General features: G+C 31.1%; 2 protein-coding genes across 2 annotated transcripts in view; one reads left to right on the top strand and one right to left on the bottom strand.

Annotated features, from left to right (window-relative positions):
* The window catches only part of LOC131853495 (serine-protein kinase ATM-like), a 40770-nt gene extending 33718 nt beyond the window's left edge, over window positions 1-7052 (bottom strand). The window contains exons 1-10 of the mRNA XM_059204387.1: window positions 6925-7052; window positions 6335-6630; window positions 6155-6251; window positions 5599-5763; window positions 3840-4069; window positions 3339-3437; window positions 2373-2609; window positions 2154-2281; window positions 1576-1800; window positions 313-1430 (exon numbers count right to left, since the gene is read on the bottom strand). Coding sequence (XP_059060370.1) covers window positions 313-1430; window positions 1576-1800; window positions 2154-2281; window positions 2373-2609; window positions 3339-3437; window positions 3840-4069; window positions 5599-5763; window positions 6155-6251; window positions 6335-6535 — 2500 coding nt within the window. The 5' untranslated portion in view covers window positions 6536-6630; window positions 6925-7052. The remainder of the gene's footprint in view (window positions 1-312; window positions 1431-1575; window positions 1801-2153; window positions 2282-2372; window positions 2610-3338; window positions 3438-3839; window positions 4070-5598; window positions 5764-6154; window positions 6252-6334; window positions 6631-6924) is intronic.
* A 1379-nt stretch (window positions 7053-8431) lies between these two features.
* Window positions 8432-10453, top strand: LOC131853614 (pyruvate kinase-like). Its single transcript, XM_059204567.1, has one exon. It carries the CDS (start codon window positions 8538-8540, stop codon window positions 10233-10235), a length of 1698 nt encoding a protein of 565 aa, XP_059060550.1. The 5' UTR covers window positions 8432-8537; the 3' UTR covers window positions 10236-10453.
* Window positions 10454-20138: the final 9685 nt, after the last annotated feature.

Below are 20138 nucleotides of genomic sequence, written 5' to 3' on the forward strand. Positions count from 1 at the left end.
CCTCATCCATCGATGGACACCAGTAGTACATATAGTCATGTACATATTCATTATATCCCAGGCATTGTAGTGTGATAGAAACACTTTAGCATTTTTACCGTAAATGAAATCAGTTTGGGAGTTTTTAATAAAAAAATAAAATTTCCATTACAAACTGTCTTCTTGTTTTAACGACCATTATGAAATTTCTATCATCGTATACTGGTGCACTACCAGCTTAAACAATATGAACAAAAAACATACATGGAAGGTACAAAATATTATCATAAAACAACATAGATTTTATAAATTATTAAATAAATCCAGCATTACCTATTGGAATGTCTTCTACTTTGGAATCATTTAATAATTCGATACACTGAAATGCGCATTCAACATCCAAATAGCAAGAAAAGTTATACAAACTCGGTTCTAATACTGCTTCTAATAATTCCTGTGTATAATTTTCTTGTTTACGACAATAGGCCGCCATCAGAAGAATGCAGTTCCGTTTCACACCAGCTAAAGTAGTTTCTTGTTCGTCTTTCTCAGATTGTTCATAGTCATCATCCGTTGCGCTATCTTTGTTCAAGATTTCAAGAATGCCATGAAAGAAATCTGAATCTATCCTTTGTCGTATTTCAGTACAAAGCAACGAATCATATTCGCACATTATCAGTTCTTGTACATATTTTAGAACCTTATTTTTATGTATATTTAGGATATTGTCATTTTTTAAACTATGAATTAATGTAACATACATTAGCTTTAGGGATTCTTTTAATTGACTATATATCTGAATGTCGACTATTTCAGTAGGGTTTGAAACATCATGCCGCAACATGATATCAAGATAAGCCAAAACAAGTCTAACAAGTTTGACATATTCTAAAAGTTCAATGTCATTCTCTTTTATTTTAGAGAGATTAGAGAACATTTTTTGTTCTAAATGTTTACATATTTCATTATTTATTTCCCTATTATTCTCAATATCTGCAGCCACATCTTTATCACTAGGTAACGATTCACATATTTCGAGATTCAATTCAAATTCACTGAATAATATACACTTTTCAGTAGATCCAAATAATGTATGATATAAATTATCGCAAACTGAAGACCTCGGATGAGTTTTTCGTACAAATACATTTTCATTTGCAGTAAGTCTCCACAGCAATTCTTGCAAACAAGTAACATCGACTGAGGTAGTTGGACCCTCCATTAGCCACGTCAGACATGTAACTCGGGTGTCTAATTGACTACATTTACTGAAGAATTGCTGGAATATATTATTCAATGTGCGCACACTGTGGTCATTGACGGGCATGCCTTTTTCAATATACAATTTAATTAAAGGCTGAACATTTTGATATGTTATATTTGTGGACACCAATAACAGTTGCATGATTGTGTGTAACATTTTTTGAGTAGCTATTGCCGTTGTTGAATGTCTGAAATGAAAGGTTTTTAAATGTTTTACAATGAATATGAGTACAGCAAACTGTCTTTTGGTAGAAATTGTAAGCTTATGGTGAAGTTGTAAGCTTCAAAAATAATAATCGGATAGTATTTCCTATGTTAATAAGCACAACATACCTTACACATGTTTTCCATAATAAGTTAAAGTGTTCGTCTTTATTCGAATCCGAGCGATCATTCATAATTTTTATTATTGAGCAACATAGCGCTTCAAATATGTCGCAATCGAAACCGTGAACGCCGTTTGATATAGAACTCTCCACAATGTAAAGCAACGACAAGTAATCAGTTGTGGATATTGTGTCACCATATCTTTCAATAAAATTATGTATAACACCTAACCTAAACATTAAAATAATATTAAATAACAGATATACCTTCTAGTAATACTAATAACCCTATATAATTTACACAGCGTCATCTAGCCCCGAACTAAGCAGTGCAGTGTATGTATAGTACTGTAGTGTTATGGGTCCTAGCAACTGACATATATATATATAGATACATTTTTTTATAAATACATACATACATAATATACTTAGAAAATACCCAGATCGACATAAAAAATATTATCATTAATACAAATAAAAATGTTTGCATCGTGCAAGGAATTAAACTCGCGACCAACTGAAGTAAAACGGTCTTCAATAATAAAAAAAGCAATGGTATCAAATTATAATGCAAGAACTACGTACCATGGAATACTATTCTGTTGAAATTCTGTTATAAGATCGTTGAATGTTTTATTCTTATTAACAGTAATTCTTGGTCTTTTTGGTGTATTTTCCGATATCGACTCTTCAGTCAAAGGCGAATTAAAAATCTGTATTAAAAGAAAACATTAATATATCTCTTTATTTAATTTATTTAATAAAAAAATAGATGCTAAAATATTAACAATAACATTAACTAACCTGATAATATACTGTCGCGGAGAGAGAAAAAAATTGAATAGACTGTTTAATATGTATATCAATTTGTTTCCGAAGTTTTTGTAAAAAGTTAACTTCGAGACATACTATTTCCAAAATACTATCCAACTGTTTATTCCAGGTTTGCCAATCATGAGCTAAACTACCCTCATTTTTTTGTAAAGTTCCCTTTGGATGATGGAGAATTATTATTAACTCCAATAACTCAAAAAAGGAAGCCTGAAATATAAATATTATATGGAAGTATATCTATCATATATAAAGTATGGACACATTTATATCCTGAATAATAATTATTGCAATTTTAGATAAACATAGCCTGTCGATATTATGGTCATTGTCTATCTGAAATACTTTTTAAATGGTAAAGGATTTTTTCCATATATCAATAATGTAGTGAGGGGCCGTTCAAGTATTACGTAAGCACTATAGGGGGGGGGGGGGGTCTTTTCTTTGCTTATTTTGGATGACATATTATGATGATTACGTCATCGGTCGTAATTTAATTTTTACACGAATGGCAATCACACTAAAAAAACAATACATTAATTGAGATGAGTAAGCATGGGGGGAGGGGGTAAGAGCTTTGCTTACTTTTGCTGACAAGGGGGATGGGGGGTAAATAATTGTGATAAATCTGCTTACGTAATACTTGAACAGCCCCTGATTCCGGTTGTAGTTATATTATTGTTACATTATATGTTCAGACATACACATAGACTAGAGAGTCGGTATTTCATCACTGATCAATGGGTATTTGCCGCAAGTACTTATGACGTAATGGTATGTTGTAAGAGTTTGGAAATTGCGGCAAGTGCCAAGCAGGCGGCAAGTGCCAAGCAGGCGGTAACTCTAGCCGTGTGATTGATTTCAACCATAGTTGTAAAAAATACTAATTAATATAATATTTTTTTTATTAGATGTACACTGTAAAACTTATATTCTTACCTTCTTCTTTTGATCAAAGCTTTGATCATAAAAATTTAATAATGAGCTCAAGACGTTTTCTGTAAACTCGCATAACTCCAAACGGCTTTCAGCTGCTAGCTGTAAATAATATCAACTAAATAAGTAGGAACAATACACGGTAAACATCGGTGTTCAACAACCGCTCGGGGTGCAAAGTATTTTTTACTTATAGTAAAGTACTATTAGTTCACTTTGTTATGCTACCCATGATATACCATGTGACTACTTGGCGTTCAGTAAAAGTGTATATTCCTTAAATAAAGTAGATAAAATAAATCATATGAGGTCAAACAAAATTTGCAACCAATCCTAATTGATATTGATTTTGTATGAAAATATCCCTATACATTAATAGTGATCAAATTCCGACCGTTATTGAATTTACACCCGGATTGCAACACATGTTTTGGTCTAGTCGACGTGGTAAGAAAAGTTGTGGAGTGTATACAAAGTTAATTCCTATATATTACACCAACATACCGTTTTCACCAGTATAATCATAATTTCAATCATAACTTCTTGTGTTTTCTTGTCATTCACAATTTTGAAAAAACACGTCTTTATTTTTGATAAACTATCCCTAATTGGTATTACAAGCTGACAGTAGTCTCGTCCGGACTTTAGAATATGCCAAACTACCCTCAATTTTGTAAAATCATCCATCGTTGAATAATTCGACCGGCACATAGTAATTGTAACTTCAAGTAGATCTGAAAAGAAATAGAATTTGTGATAAATGATCAATCATTCCTGGGACGATGATAATCCTCATCCGTTTGCCAGGTCTTTAAATCAAATGTAATCAAAATATCTTTATTCATGTAGGTCTAATAACAGACACTTAAAATAATTGAAATCTAACAAATAATAAATAAATAAATAGCTTCAAGCTAACTAATCAAGAGCAGACAAGAATCAGATTGTATACATTATTATAACAATACATATTAAACCTAAGTTTAGGATAAATACAGTGACCACCAGGGTATGCTATTAAAATAATATCACTAAAACTATGTAGCATCTGACTGATGCAAATCTTTCAGTTTAGCATTAAACCTGGCAAATACTCAGATCATCATTATCGACAACCTTAGTTGTATTGCCCAAATCAATTAAAGTACCCTTCTGCAAATAGTGTTAGACAAAGTACGTATTCAGTATAGTACATATATGTAGTATGTATATACTTTGACATGACATTGGGTTGGTCAGTTCAGATGACTAAAGTTAGCTGAAATATTTTCATAGCACTGGCTCACTCAGATGTTTGGATAATTTTCTTGCCCATAAACGCCAAAATTTTGCTTGCACACCTCTTACATCTTCCTGCCTTCGATTATTCCGACACCTGCTACCCAGACCTCACGGAAGTTCAATTAAACAAATATGAGCAACTACAAAATGACTATTAGGTTTATATTTGGACTACGCAAAATAACCATGTTTCTCAAAATCCTTCACAGCTCAAGTGACTGTATATACAGATTTGCTATGCTGGCATAACCACTCTTTTTTTACTTTATTTACGTTTCTTTCTTTCCCTTTCTCCTCTATCCAAAGGTTATCTGGGTGAAATCGCTTAAGCTAGAAGACTACCTTTTGTACCTTTATCCTTACTAGTCCTTACTATATAATAATAATATCATAAATGCGAAAGTAACTGTCTGTATGTCTCACATTCATGACAAAACTTCTGAACCATTCTGAAATTAAATTTGCAACACAGTCGAAACTTGAAACTGGAAGCTTGAAACTTATTTTTAGGCTACTGATTGAATATAAATAAAAAAATGGCATGTAAGGGGTTGCAAGGAGAATTGACAGGTGTATGTAGGTATTGTCGTTTTTAAAGCTAGAATATTGAAGCTTATTTTTTAGGCTGTTGAATAAATATAATATTATAATAATAATAATAAAGAAAAAGGGTTGTATGGGACTGAAAGGAGAGATATAACTTATATCTATGTTTCCATAGAACCTTATATCATATAAGGTTCTATGGAAACATAAAAAATAGTTTTCATTATTTTGTCAAGGTCACTATTTTGTACAGGTGAAGTCGCAAATACTCTATAAATTGTGTTTGTTTTATTTTTTTAGGTGCAATAAACAGTAACATATTAATAAAATGAAATTTCTCAGCAGTCTTACCCTGAATAGATAAGTCCCTAAGAGCAGCATCATACTCAGCAGAGCACAGCACACATTAGGATATATTAAATAATATAAAATTTACCTTCCCAATTGCTTGCAGTAATGAATCCCAAATAATATTCATGTGGCAATACATATTTATACAGCATACTTAAATATGCATCTCCAATAGCTCTTGTTAAGCGATTATCTTTTAAAATATTTAAAGATGCTGATATAATATTGTCACAATTTATATATGCTTTACCTGTAAGGAAATTTTGTTGTGGATTAATAACAAACACAATACATATTTTAAAACCTTAAGACACTACTTAGATATATTTATTTAACTACCCTTTGTTAAATGACTTAAATCATTCTAGAATGTCATAATTGATAATCTTAACTATACAAGCATGGATAAGTAACTAAAACAAAAATAAAAAAAATATATCAGGCATGAAAATAAAATGAATACTTTTATTATTTTTTTTTGGGACAGACATTTATACATGGTCAAATAATGACAACATAAGTGTACAAAAGTATGTTTTAATGTGTCATAAAGACAGTTCTATTATATCTTCAAAAAAGGTATAGTAACTATCATAGAAATACAAGCAACTAATTAGAACTAGCAAATATTCTAGTGTTACCTTTATTAGCACCAGAAATACACAAGTGTAGTAAACTTGTACATAAAGGTCCTGTAACATTGTTGTATGTTTTGGATGTTTCAAAATTTTCAGTTTCCTAAAAAATATGTATTAAGTTTCATAATGCAATTTAGACATATTATCAAATACATATTATAGAAAACAGACTACTCTCACTACCTTAAGTATGTAGTCATTAATGTCCCTGAAAAGATTATTCCATGTAAACCCATGTTTCTTTAGGGTATTTTTTGTCAGTAATGCTCCCAAAGCATTTCTTGAAAGAAAATCTTTTAAAGATTCTGCACTCCTTTTTCGGTCTGTAGCTCGAGAAGCAGTGAGCCCAAAACACAGTTCTTGCACAGTATTTTCTAAATCCATGTTTATTCAAATAAACATACTCAGATATTATACCTCATAAAAGTTCATATACTTTTTTCAAAATTAGCATGTTATGTTCACTACCAGGCTCGGACCTAAAATGTTATGGTAATGAAATTATTTCTCATACTAATTAATGAATAATAAAGTCTTTCAAAGATATTCTCTTATCATATTGACAATGACAATATTCTGAATGTTGGACTTCTAAAACTAAAGGACTAATGTTTGTACCTACTAATATTACTTATTCAAATCTAAAATATACAGATTATTGAGTAGTATATTTGGAAAGTAATTGGCAAATTAATGTACCAGGTTATACCATGTAATCATTAGTTAACAATTTAATATTAAATAAATAATGTATCAGTATAAATTGCACTAACCAATGCACCCTGTTACGCTGATCTGCGCGAGGTCCTCCAAGATATCATCTTGGTTAATTAGTTTGTAAATTCGTCGCAGTTTGTCGGTATTAGGATACTCTTCTTGGAAGTTCTCTAATTAAAAGGCGGGAATGTGATTAGAGTACCCCATTACGTTGACGTTAAAACAACATTAAACAAAACCCTACAAAAACTGACAGCTGACTGATATGCAACATGCTTAAATAAAGAGATTTTGGGATCTATTAATGTGTATTAGGTGTTCCGATATCATATCACGCACTGGAACAAGAAATTATATTTTTAGACGTAAATATACATTGTTTACATTGCAGATATTGTGTAATTCATTTAATACATACCACATCTAATATATAAAATTACTAGTCGCCCCGGCTTCGCACGGGTGTACATATTATATATATATACCCTTCCTCTAGAATCACGCCATCTATTTAAAAAAAACGCTTCAAAATCCGTTGCGTAGTTTTAAAGATTTAAGCATACATAGGGACAGACAGCGACAGCGACTTTGTTGTATGCTATGTAATGATGATTATTACATTATGTACCTATTATTCACTTTTCTGTTCAAGAAGTTTGTTTTTATTTCGTTTCAGCGGGTAGGTAGTCAGACGAGTTCTTTAGCAATATTGAAAGCCATATACAGAATTTTATTTAATACATATTTCATTAAATTTTATATTAGGAATAACTAATTTATAAAATAAACGAAGAAGACCGTTCCTAGTATATTATTGTACATTCCGATCCATTCCAACCTATATAACGCTTGCGAACAATCAAACATATTTTTATAAATCTATGAATAACACAGAGTACTGAGTACCAACAGAATTAGGATTAAAATAGCACTGAACTTTAATATAGCTGTCACTGTTATAACTTAGGAAGTAGAAGAACCTAATATGTTAGAAAGATGCTTTAGTGCTTTAGGAATTTTTCTGATATTCTACTGTCTACGACTCTACATGACAAATGACAATGAGTGTCAAACAAAAGTCAAAACTAATGAGGCTACAGTAGTAGACACTGGCCTAACCATTGATTTATCCTAGCAATTGAATGAAACTGAAATTGATTTTAAAATATGGTATGACACAGAAATTTAATTATGTAACGCTTTCAATATTATTATTCAATTGTTATTCATTGCAACTTAACTCATAACATAGTATTTTCAATAGACAATAACAATCTTGGTCTAACGATTGGCTCCATTGTACTGGACACATAAGGCTGTTCTATACTATGATCAATTTGAAGATCTAAAGAACAATATGGCTATAGTTATTGTTTTAGGATCCGAATATGATCTTCAGGCTCAAAAATTACTTTATTTTCTGTCCTCAGTCTTAGGTAGTTTCACTTCGTTCCAAGTGAATATTAAAAATATTTATTGCTCGAAATTAAAAATATATAGGTACTTAAATAAAATATAATTTGATGACATGTACTGACAGATATTTTTCTGTTACTATCAGTTTATACTGTTATACAATCATTTCTTAATAAAAAAATCGCTACTATTAATTTTTACATACATTACGTTTTTTAAAACTCAATCTATTTATAAATCTAAATAAAAGTTAATGTCGTTACCGTGGCATATTCCGTTAGAAGCTTTATCGAACGCAACAAAAAAATATGTTCCAGCTCAAGTATCTTTGCTAAAGCATTACTGCAAGCTAAATATTCACGAAAACCCCTGTGAAGAATTGCAAACAGGTCTTATGTGTGATATTGGGGTCCACAATCGAGAACCAGCTACAATACAACGGCTAATAGCATCCGGTATGACTGTAGCTAGACTTAATATACGAGATTTGGAGCCTGATGCTTGTGCCCAGTTAATTCAAAGCATAAGACAAGCCGTATATAATTACAGTGCAGAATTAGAATATGTTTATCCCTTGGCTCTTATAGTAGATGTTAGAGGTTCAGATATTATAACAGGTAATTTGAAGGGTGGCCCCCGATCTAACATAGAGCTTATTCAAGATAGAACAATTAGACTAACTACTGATGCAAGTTGGCGTGAAAGCGGCACTCCTGATTGTCTGTATGTTGGATACGATCACCTTACTGATTTGAAACCGGGTGATATAGTGTACATTGACAGCATATCTCCAGGAAAAATCAAATTAGTTGTTTTGGAAGCTGGAGATGATTCAATTGAATGTTCAGTAGTAGTTGGTGGTATAATTGGTGCAAAAATGACTGTACGAATTTCTCAAGTTCCACGTAAAATAGAAAATATACACAGAGGGCATGACGATAGCTTAGAATCATTTTCATGTAATGACACAACACAACCTTTTGAACACATGGAAGATCAGATAGCTTGGGCTATTGCGTCTGATGTAGATGGTTTATTAGTACCTAATGCTGAAACTACTTATGATATTCGTCAAGTAAGAGATATTTTATCTGAAAAAGGTAAACATATCCTTGTTTTTGCGTGTATTGACTCAGTATTAGGATTTGACAATATCGATGGTATTTTATCTGAAGCAGATGGTATTTATTTAGATCGGTGTATATTGAGTACCGATTTACCAGTAGAAAAAATAATTATTGCTCAAAAAATTATCATTGCTAAATGTAATGAAATAGGAAAACCTTGTCTTTGTAAAGCAGTCATAAATGAACAGATACCTGCGCTATGCGTAACTGACATAGCTAATTTAGTTTTGGATGGTGCAGATGTGCTCTCCTTGGAAATTCATTATGATTCTCCTTTAAAAAAAATTGCTCCTTCCTATGATACAATACGCATGGCTGAGCATTGTTTAGCTGCTGCTGCAGTAATTTGTAGGCACGCAGAACGAATCGTCTGGCAACCAAAAACTTACGGTAATGTCGAACTGATGCAAAGTCCTCTCGAAGAACCTACAAAAGCCGTATGTGTTAGTGCAGTGGAGCTTGCAATGCGTTCAAGAGCAGTTGTAATTATTTGTTTAACTAATTCTGGTCGTACAGCAAAAATTCTAGCACATGCAAAACCTACATGTCCCATCGTAGCTGTAACACGCACTTGTCATACAGCAAGGCAATTGCGTTTTTGGAAAGGAGTTCGCGCATTGCACTATTTTGAGGTGGCTAGAGGTAGTTGGATTTCTGAAATCAACTTTCGGATACATGCTGCCCTTGACTATTGCAAAGCAAAACGTATTATACGAGCTGGCGACGCATATGTAACAGTCACGGGATCGCGTCGGGGTGTAGGTTATTGTGATTCAGTTCGACTTTTGTACGCGAGTGCTCGTGATACAGTTCTGATAGAATAATACTATTTACTTCAAATCTTTTTTCCTTTTCTTTTAATTTTTTGTTCTATCGCATTTAATCTATATTAATTTTGGATACGCGAATATAGTGCCATAATAAAAATTACTTAAGTACGTGTATATCACGTACTTAAGTAATTTTAATTTTTCCTTATTTAAATCTGTTGTATGGTTGTAGGATAGAAAATTTTAAAGTATAATAGGTCCTTGAATAAAATGCAACCTATATTCAAATTAAAATAGTTATGTATGTTCGTAACAATGTCTTTTAATTTTAGGTAATGATTTTTTTAAATTAATGACTTTAACCCGAGATTTTCCTATATTAACAACCAAATAACGAATAAAAATATGGGTAAAGACGGAATTAGTGCCTATTAACTATTGATCGGCACTAATCGGCACGCTGATCCTTGGACCTTTGTAGAAGATTATTAAATAATTTCTTATTAAATAATATAAAAAACTAATTAATTTTTTTGCTATGATAATGTACATTAATCAATAACTAGCTAATCCCCAGTTATGTATCCGTAGGAATTAGAATACATTAGAACTTTTTGTGTTTAAATTGATTAGTAAAAGGAAATACACAAAACATTTTTAAACTTATCATAATACATTTACGAAAAGCCCACCCATATTCTACTTAAGCCGTCATTACAATTGACGTGCACAAACGCGACAAACATACAATATCAGTTTCAATTTTAGTTTTGAATTCTATTATATATTGATAGTAATCCCCCAATCATATTTTTTCTCCTATAACCGTCTCTATGTACCGACAACGATATTTTTATTACATGTATATTTATTTTTGTTATATATATAGGTAGAAAAAGAAAAACCAAACCTGGATCCTTACATTGCTTAATAGTTTGTTGACTCATTATTTAATAAGATATTTTGCTGATTGCAGGCTAAATATCTTATATATTTTCTGATTAAAATGCGAAATATTTAGATTTTTCTAGGTGGTAACACTGACGGAAAGATTTTTAATTGGATAACTATATAAAAATAATGTCTCCAATCCATTCAACGATTTGAAAATGATTGTATTATTAAATAGAGTAATTTGAAGTTATTTAAATTAAAATCACTTTTGATATGTATAATTTTAAATGTAATCATTGATACCAAATTATTCTCTTTCGATCATTGCAAAATATATTTTTACTTCTTTACATATTTTTCTAAACAGGCAGCCCTGCTTAAAAAAAAAGAGTGAACTGCGAGCGAGCTTGCTTGACTGCGTGTCACGTTTGTTCTAAATAAAAAAATGAAATGCTTTAGTTTTTATTTCGATAAATTCTCAAGTGAATTATAATTGCAAAAAAGTGTAATGAGAACTTAAAGTGTAATTAGCTGTGTTACATTTTTACAAACAACGTTTACGTCTATTTTTAAAAACAATATTTTCATGTACCTGCCATAGATATCTACCTATTGTGCGACCGTGAAGGTTGAGAATGTTACGTCATTTTGGTTTTAGTGAGTGATATGAACTTATTTATTTTGATTTCAAGAAGAGAAGTGTTTTTAACCAGAAGACCCTCCGATGTTGTGATTAGTTTGAGTAAGTGTTAAATGTAATGAATGATTAGAAGCACTGATATACCGGCTGCGACAAGATGCCGCCATGTTATTTAGTTTTCCTGTCAACCAGTGATCGCGGTTACCCCTGATACACTCGGTTTTTATCTCCAAAGGAAACTGTAAGTGAACTTTTGTCTTAGTACGCAATTTCGTTAATACCTTTTTTCTTCTCAGTACTTACAGGTATTGATTGTTGTTATGAACGTTTAAACTAAATTTATTGTTTACCGTGGTTTATTGACTGTCAATGTAATGACGTCATAGTGTCTGTAAAAAAAAATATTGTGCCTATTCCGAAATAACGTGTTTATCATTGGTTAGTGTGCTGTGATCGTTTATTGCCTTATTTGAAAGTGAAAATTTTTCATTTTAAGTTTTAACCTATCTTTACTGGCATCATTGGCTAGGTTATTTTTTGTAATCAAAACCAATTTATATAAAAAAAACAAATGTAGATGTTTTGATTTGATAGTTCTGCAACGATTGAAGTGGTGATCATTCTGATATTAGAAACATTTTTGATTAGTATATAAATTTATAATAACTACACAGTGCTTGATAAAACAAAACAAACATCCATACTACATAACACCTAATATACATTTTTATTTGTATATGTACATATCAAATAAAATGTATCCATTTATTGAAATATAGACTAGTGAAAATCCAGACCAATAGAAATATCTGAAATCTGCTGTGTTAAAATCCTCAATTATTAGAAGGTGAGCAGGTGTGAGAAACTATACCAGCAAGGTCATTGTTACATAATTGTACCATTGAATTTTCCAAGAAAATGTTGCTTGATGTGGATTTATATTAATTTACTTTTACTTAAAGTTATTAATTACAATTATTTGTATATTTTATTAATTATTAAGATATTATTCAAAGTGCAGATCAAGGGATGCAAAGTTTGTGGTCGCAACCTAGACTTAACACACTTACATTCCTCTCCTCTTTTTGGTTTAGTTTTTGGTTTAAAAATATACTTTGACCAATTTTTACTTATTGTAACATAACTGAAAAAAAATATCATAGAATAAATTGATATAACAGCTGTAAATATAGACTTAGAGTACAATTACATAGACTTTTATATAAGGAGGTTATTAATTTTATAAATATTAAAATAAAATACTTATATTATTATTTTTTTGTTATATACTAATACTTTATTCCCAAATGATTCTTCATTATTATTAATATTATTAATTATGTCCAGTTAGATTGTCTGAAACACCATGATTGTTTTTTCCTTTTCTTATCAGCTATCTGTTTACCTTTTAATCAATAATTTAATGTGATATTATTTGATTTAAATCTTCCCTTTGCAAGTGATGAGAAAGGTCCAATGGAACATTAATGCAAAATATTCAACTAGTATCTAGATGGTCTATTGGCACTGACTTTTGAAAGAGAAGTCTATCCACTAGTTACCATACCTCTTGTTGGATACCATATCTCTTGGGTCAAGAAAATATTAAATACTCCAATTATGTGTATAATTAATTTCTACAGGTTATTCTTTATGTTGTAATAATGAAATATTAATTATATTTCATTATTATTTGACCTGTGTTTCCTAACTTTTTTAGTACCATGAGCCTTCTAAAATTCTAATTATTTAATTTACCTCCCCTAATAATGTAATTGTGTTCCCATGGGGGATGGGCCCTACTTTTAATGTATGCATTTATTTTATGTTTTATTTGTATAAATTTATCATCTGCTACCTGGCCCATGCAATTTATGTCTGTCACATTTTCCCTATTTATGCAATATTTCATGTGCTAATAACTCTAACAATTTTCAAAATCAGTCCAGCACTAGTATTGTGCTGATAGACAATCAGTAAAAATATTTCATAAGTATTTATAGGAATTTTAAAGAGAGAGAGAGAAAGCAGATTTTGAGGTAACTGCAGAACCATTGCACAGATTTGGGAAAATCTTTCACTGCTTTATAAAGCTGTTGCATCAAGAGCCTCAACTAATTCTTTCCAGTGTCCAGTTTCTGTTTATAATGGGCTGTTCTTTCACAGCAAAGGGCTGGCTGTGGTCACCCTCTTTTTCTTTGTATTGTATCCCTTGGATACTGTTCAGTTATATTTATACTCCATTTCTCAGGTTTGCTTAGGAATGCTAGTCCAGCATGCTAGACCATCTCCATTTTTATTTTTGTTCTTATATTGCCAGTTCTGTATTTGTCTTTTACTTATCCCCAACATATTTCTCTCCATGGCTCCTTGTTAAGTCCTACATTTCACATAAATATGTCATACACATGGTTTTGAAACGAAAGTATTAATCTTTATTTGTTGCCATATGTATATTCCTGTTATTCATGATCTTTCTTAGAGACCAGTAAGTCTTACATCCACTCTCTGTTTGTTTGTTTCTTTATATATCTGATCAAGATACCTCTTGTCCCCGAAAAAATACTCCTTCACATACTCCAAACACCCACCATTTCATACCTATCTCTAACTCCACTGAGTTCGTTAGGATCTTAGTTTTTGCAGCATTCATTCAAGAATGCTGAATTACATTTAAGTTAGTTTATTATTTTTTGTGAGGCAATAGAGAAATACACATAAGTACATCCAGTGAAATACCTACTCAACTACTTTTGACAATTATTTGTGTCTGGTCACACTGGATGATTAGGCACCAGTAGAGGATGAGGATGATGTATAGAAAAGTTAGATTATTATAACAAATTTACCAGGAATTAATCATGGCTTCTAGGCCATTATGTGTCAGTCATTAATAGCAAGTGGGCCCTGTGAGAAGTATCTTACTATTTATCACTATTACTGTTCCTTTTATTGCTTATTAGAAATAGGTCATGCAGTTGTTCCTAAAAGAAATTTATAATAAAATTAAATTCTATACAAAAGAAATATCTTTTTCTCTTTTAGGAAGAAATCTGGATTGGGTTCAAAGTGTATATTATTTCCAAAATACACTTTGGAAACAATGTTTTGTCATATCTGTGAATGTGAATTTTCACATATTTAATGGTCTTTTCTTATTTAATGGTTTTCTGAATGATATGGCACTAAAATTGCCACATCATATAGATTACAATATTAGACAATAAATGTTTTCTAATATTGTAATCTAGATTAGATTGGTGTTTTTTTGTAAATTGTAATTTAGATGTTCTGAAGCTGAGAAATTAGTTCTATTCCTTTATTATTTCATCTTCACAATTCATTTTACAATTTAACTGTTGTTATTAGTTTATGTATTTCTATGTCAAGTCATGTCTTTTTGCTAGTATTCTGTCTTGGAACTCGGAATGGCTTATTTTGCAAATAGCACTTCAAGACCATGTAAGTACTGTTTTTATATGGATGATGGTAGAATGCCATTGTGCTTGCCACAATTTTATCAATCACCTCATATCTCATGTAGTTTATTTCATGACATTCATTACTGACTCCATAATCGCCACCTTGCCCACACAAAGGCTGTTGAATGTGAAGGGAGGAGAGGATGGAGTGAATTCACTATGAGGTGAACTGCTCACGCTAAGGCTCATGACTCATGCTCAGATTAATTTACCCGACTTTATCCTCATCAATTCTCCATGTTCTCCCAGCCAACCCGTTTATATTGTTAGTACAGTTATGTCCAATTCATATTCACTCATTAATAATCTAGTTACATTTGAAACTACTTGACATTAATATCTGTGTATTTAGGTTAAAAAAAATGATTAAAATGGCTTAAGAATGCCTTACTGTGAATCAGCCAATACCCACGACTTCATCTCCATAAACTACCAGATTCTTTTTAAAATTAAATTATAGCCTATGTCAATCATCACAGGCTATAATTTAATTAAAAAAAGAATCAGAATTTAATTAAAAAAGGAACTCATCCCACAATTCGTCTTTATGCCAAATTTGTGGTTAGTAATAAAATGGTAACAACAGATGGACAGACACACATTCACATTCATAATAGTAATCTAAATATAGGTTTAGCTGTAGTAATGTAAGGTTCATGAATGATAATAATATCAGGTAGAATAAAAATTTATAATGTTGAAAGTAGATATCATTATGGTTTTACAAAATAGGATTAAGAGATATATTTTGATATTGATTTATTTATTTAATGAAACTAATGTGCCATATTATAAATACATTAATCATTTATATGGTTACTGTGTCACTGTCAGAAAAAATAGAAATTGCTTAGTATTGATGGCAATTGTTGTTTGACTGCATATAGTACCTTTACTTTGTAAAGCAAATATGCTCTATTATCTGTACACAGAAAATAAGTCATCCAGTATACTTGTAATACATTTAGTGCAATGTCAACAGCCTGTAGTTATGAACACAAATAATATAACCCTGTAATAATAATATATAATAATTATAACTCTGGGCAATTCATATAGTACCATCTAGTCCCAAGCTGAGCACAGTTTGTGTTATGGGTACTATAGTATATTTTTAATCTCATAGAATAAATTGACAGGCATAAAACCTCTTGAATCACTCTATCTATTATAAAAACCGAATCAAAATATGTTGCGTAGTTGTAAAGATTTAAGCATACATAAGTACATACAGCAACTTTGTTTTATACTATGTAATAATGATAATAATTATAATTGTTTATTTTAGATGATTAGTTGTAAAGTTAAAGGTTTCTAGGAAGTGTCTGCAACAAATATAATTTAAATAAACAACACAAAAATAGATTTTTATGGGGTTCCTACATTTAGGAATTTTTTAGGTATTAAATTACAAACCAACAATTTTTTTCTATCAAATAGTTATGTATCTTCAATAGGTATGTTTTATTAATATATTTCATAAAACATACCTCTTTACACCGACGAGTCATTTATTTTATAAAAGAGGATAGTCTCAGTGACATATGTAAGTATATTATAATTAAAAATACTATTTTTATACAATAACTCTATATTTATGAATATCTATACTTTATTCATTATGCATTAATACATTTTAAAGAAACACATTGTTTCTGATTAAGCAAAAAAAGAAATTGGTAATTAGTATTAATTTCCGATAGTACCACAACACTATTTAAAAATTGCAAAAAGCTGGCAACATAGTATATAAAATTTTACCTTTTCTTAATTTAACAAAAAGATTTTTTCATTCCATTATATCAGAATTGTTTAATATGAAAATTAAAAAATAATTGGATGATCATTATTATTCTTCTTTATTTTCATCAATTTCATGTTCTTAGTCTCCAACTGATTGCAGGATAGACACAGAAAAATAATATTTTTTTCATCAATTTAAGGCGTGCTATTATCATCATAAACCTATTGCAGTTCTAAGCTTGCAATAGGCCACTCACAAAGCACGTTATTAGGCACAATATTCAGCTCTACTCTTACCGTTGTTATTCGTGACCTCACGATGGTCATCGCTCCACCGTCCAGGCGTCCTACAGTACGTTTGCTGTATCGCAGTCTTCACTCTAGAATTGTCATCGATTCATGCTTGTTCGTACTCATTCGTACAAAATTTCACTCTCTTATATCGAAGTAAATCGCCTATTTGTGCCTCCAACAGCTTCCTAAACAGATGAGACACGAACTTTGTATAAAGCCTACCTCCCTGCGTCTTTGAGAAAAAAGATAATCTACGTCTATCCTAGTTAAACACTCAATCTTCCACCAATCTACCAAATTTTATTAATATGCGTTCAATAATTGTTTATTAGGTTTCAAAAGTAACAGACTGAGAGAAAGATACACTTTATCATTTATAATACTAGTACCGATAAGGAGATCTGTATATATTTATCTGGAAAAGTTAAGTCCCTTGCTCGTGCAAACGGCAGGTATTCTGTAGAGAGGGTTGTTAATAATGGGGACTAGTGGTGTCATTGTTAGGAATGCCGTGTCATGTTGACTTAGACGTAGTCCCCACTGGAAACGTAGTCAATTCCTTTCAATTCCTTCTGAAGTCGTTGTTCATTCCACCTGAATTCGTCATCATAGGCTAACTGACCTGACTTTATCCTCATACTACCCATCTGTCACTGTTGTCCCGCCAGTGTATATTTTAAGGGGATTCCATGATCATCCATAAAAAAAGGCAGATATTTTATGATATAAATGTATTTTATTCACGAGAAGATTTTTCTTCGTTTTCTTCGTTTCGAATTCGGTAGAAAATACCCGCACTCTTCAACCTTATTATTTGATTTTTGTAGTAACATTTCATATGTTTCATATTAATCAAATTTTATTTTGTTTCAGGTGGATTTTCTCCTGGTGATTGTAACTGAATTGTAATAGCCACGGAGCGTTTGAATCCGGCGCTCACTGGCGCCATTCGCATCAATGAATCATTTATGCCAGCGCTGGCCATTGAAGATGCAAGGTAAAATTCCCATATTTCCCATATGTGTATTGTATAATAAATTTAAATATTCCTTGCTAATTATCTGTGTCTGCGAATTCGCATGCGTGAGTTTCCATACACACATTGCGTACATTGTCTTATATTTTTTTCTTATTATTTTTAGTTAGGAATTTCGGGGATTACATACACACAAAAAATATTTTAATATTTGTAACATATTAATGTTTTATTTGTACAATAATAGAGTAGGTAATGTTGGCCAGTTTTCATTATAAGAGGTTCACCGAATAAATTGTGATTTTAACTAATTAATATTTTAAAAAAAAGTTTATTATTAATAAATACAACATAATTATATAAAATATTGTAGATCATTGTGTTCTATTAGCTCTATTAAGAAGCGCCTTAAAACCTCTGGGTTCACTCTGAGGCTGCTCTATTTTAATACTCCACCTTTTAATTTTTTTTCTTCTGCTGTGTGTATGTATATATATTATTATTATTTTATTAAATAAGTAGGTATATTCTTACTATTTGTACTATATTTTTGTATGTATATTTGCATATAAATGTGTATATATTACAATGTTATAATGTAATATATATTATTATACCTATTTTCACAACTCCACAAATCCTCTCAGTTATTTAAGGGTTGACTGGAAGAAATGTCACTTTGTCCACTATTAGGCACATTAATTTACTAAGTTCATTAAGTCCCTTTATACAAAATTTAAACCAACAAATATAACAATTTAAAGCATCAAACATCAGCTATCTACCGTATATGTATTTGATGATTATGAAAAAATATTTATCAAGTACATATACAGTAGAGAAATGTTATAATTAATATTATGACATGCCATTGTAATACAATTTTTGAATAAAAAAATCTGTTGTTTAGTACTGAATGAAGTACCTACTAAATACATAAGAAAATATATTCTTCTGCTCTATTCTGTTTTGTATATAATATTAATATTATAACACCAATGTGAACTGATCCATTAATTCCGTTTTCAGATTGAATAAAAAAAAACAGCTACGTCTTGTGCAACTTTGTCAGACTGTTTTGTCTAGTAGAGAGTTTAACCGCGCGGTTAGTTTTCGTGATGTTTGTAACATACGTATTGTATTATTGTCAAAAAGGTCTAGTTTAGTACCTAGTTCTGTCTAAACAGAAAAAACTGTATAAAAATTTTGTCTTGTTTACCCCAATCTAAATTTTAATTGAAATCCAATATACGTTTTGTGTCGTACTATTCCACATTCATGAGACTTCAAGCATACATACGAGTACATAATATAGCAAAACTGGGAAGTGGCAATAGTAATTGAAAACGTAGTAAACTGGAATAAATAACAATAATCATGGAGAATTCACAAATCGTTATCTAGTCCCAAGCTAAGCACAGCTCGTGTTATGGGTACTATACTAGACAACTGATACAAATACTTCTATATATTTTTTGTAAATACATATATAATATACTAGCTTTTGCCCGCGGCTTCGCTCGCGATAATTTATCCCCTTAGGGGTGGAATTTATCAAAATGCTCTCTTAGGGGATACCTACGTCATAGTAGCTTTATGCCTGCAGTCTCAGCCCGATCGGTTTAAAATTGACAAAGTTTCATACACACTTCCATTCCCTATTTTATCCCCTTGGGGGAGGAATTAATAAAATTACTTTCTTAGAGGATGCCTACGTCATAACATCTACCTGCATCTACTCCAAGGGGATAAAATAGGGCCCTTGGGGGAGGAATTAATCAAATTCCTTTCTTAGAGGATGCCTACGTCATAACATCTACCTGCATGCCAAATTTCAGCCCGATCCGTCCAGTGGTTTGGGCTGTGCGTTGATAGATCACTACGTCAGTCACCTTTGAGTTATATATATATTTAGATGTACATAGAAA

The sequence above is a fragment of the Achroia grisella genome, unplaced genomic scaffold (assembly GCF_030625045.1).
Source record: "Achroia grisella isolate CSIRO2021 unplaced genomic scaffold, CSIRO_AGI_Agris_v1 utg903, whole genome shotgun sequence".
Lineage (NCBI taxonomy): Eukaryota > Metazoa > Arthropoda > Insecta > Lepidoptera > Pyralidae > Achroia > Achroia grisella.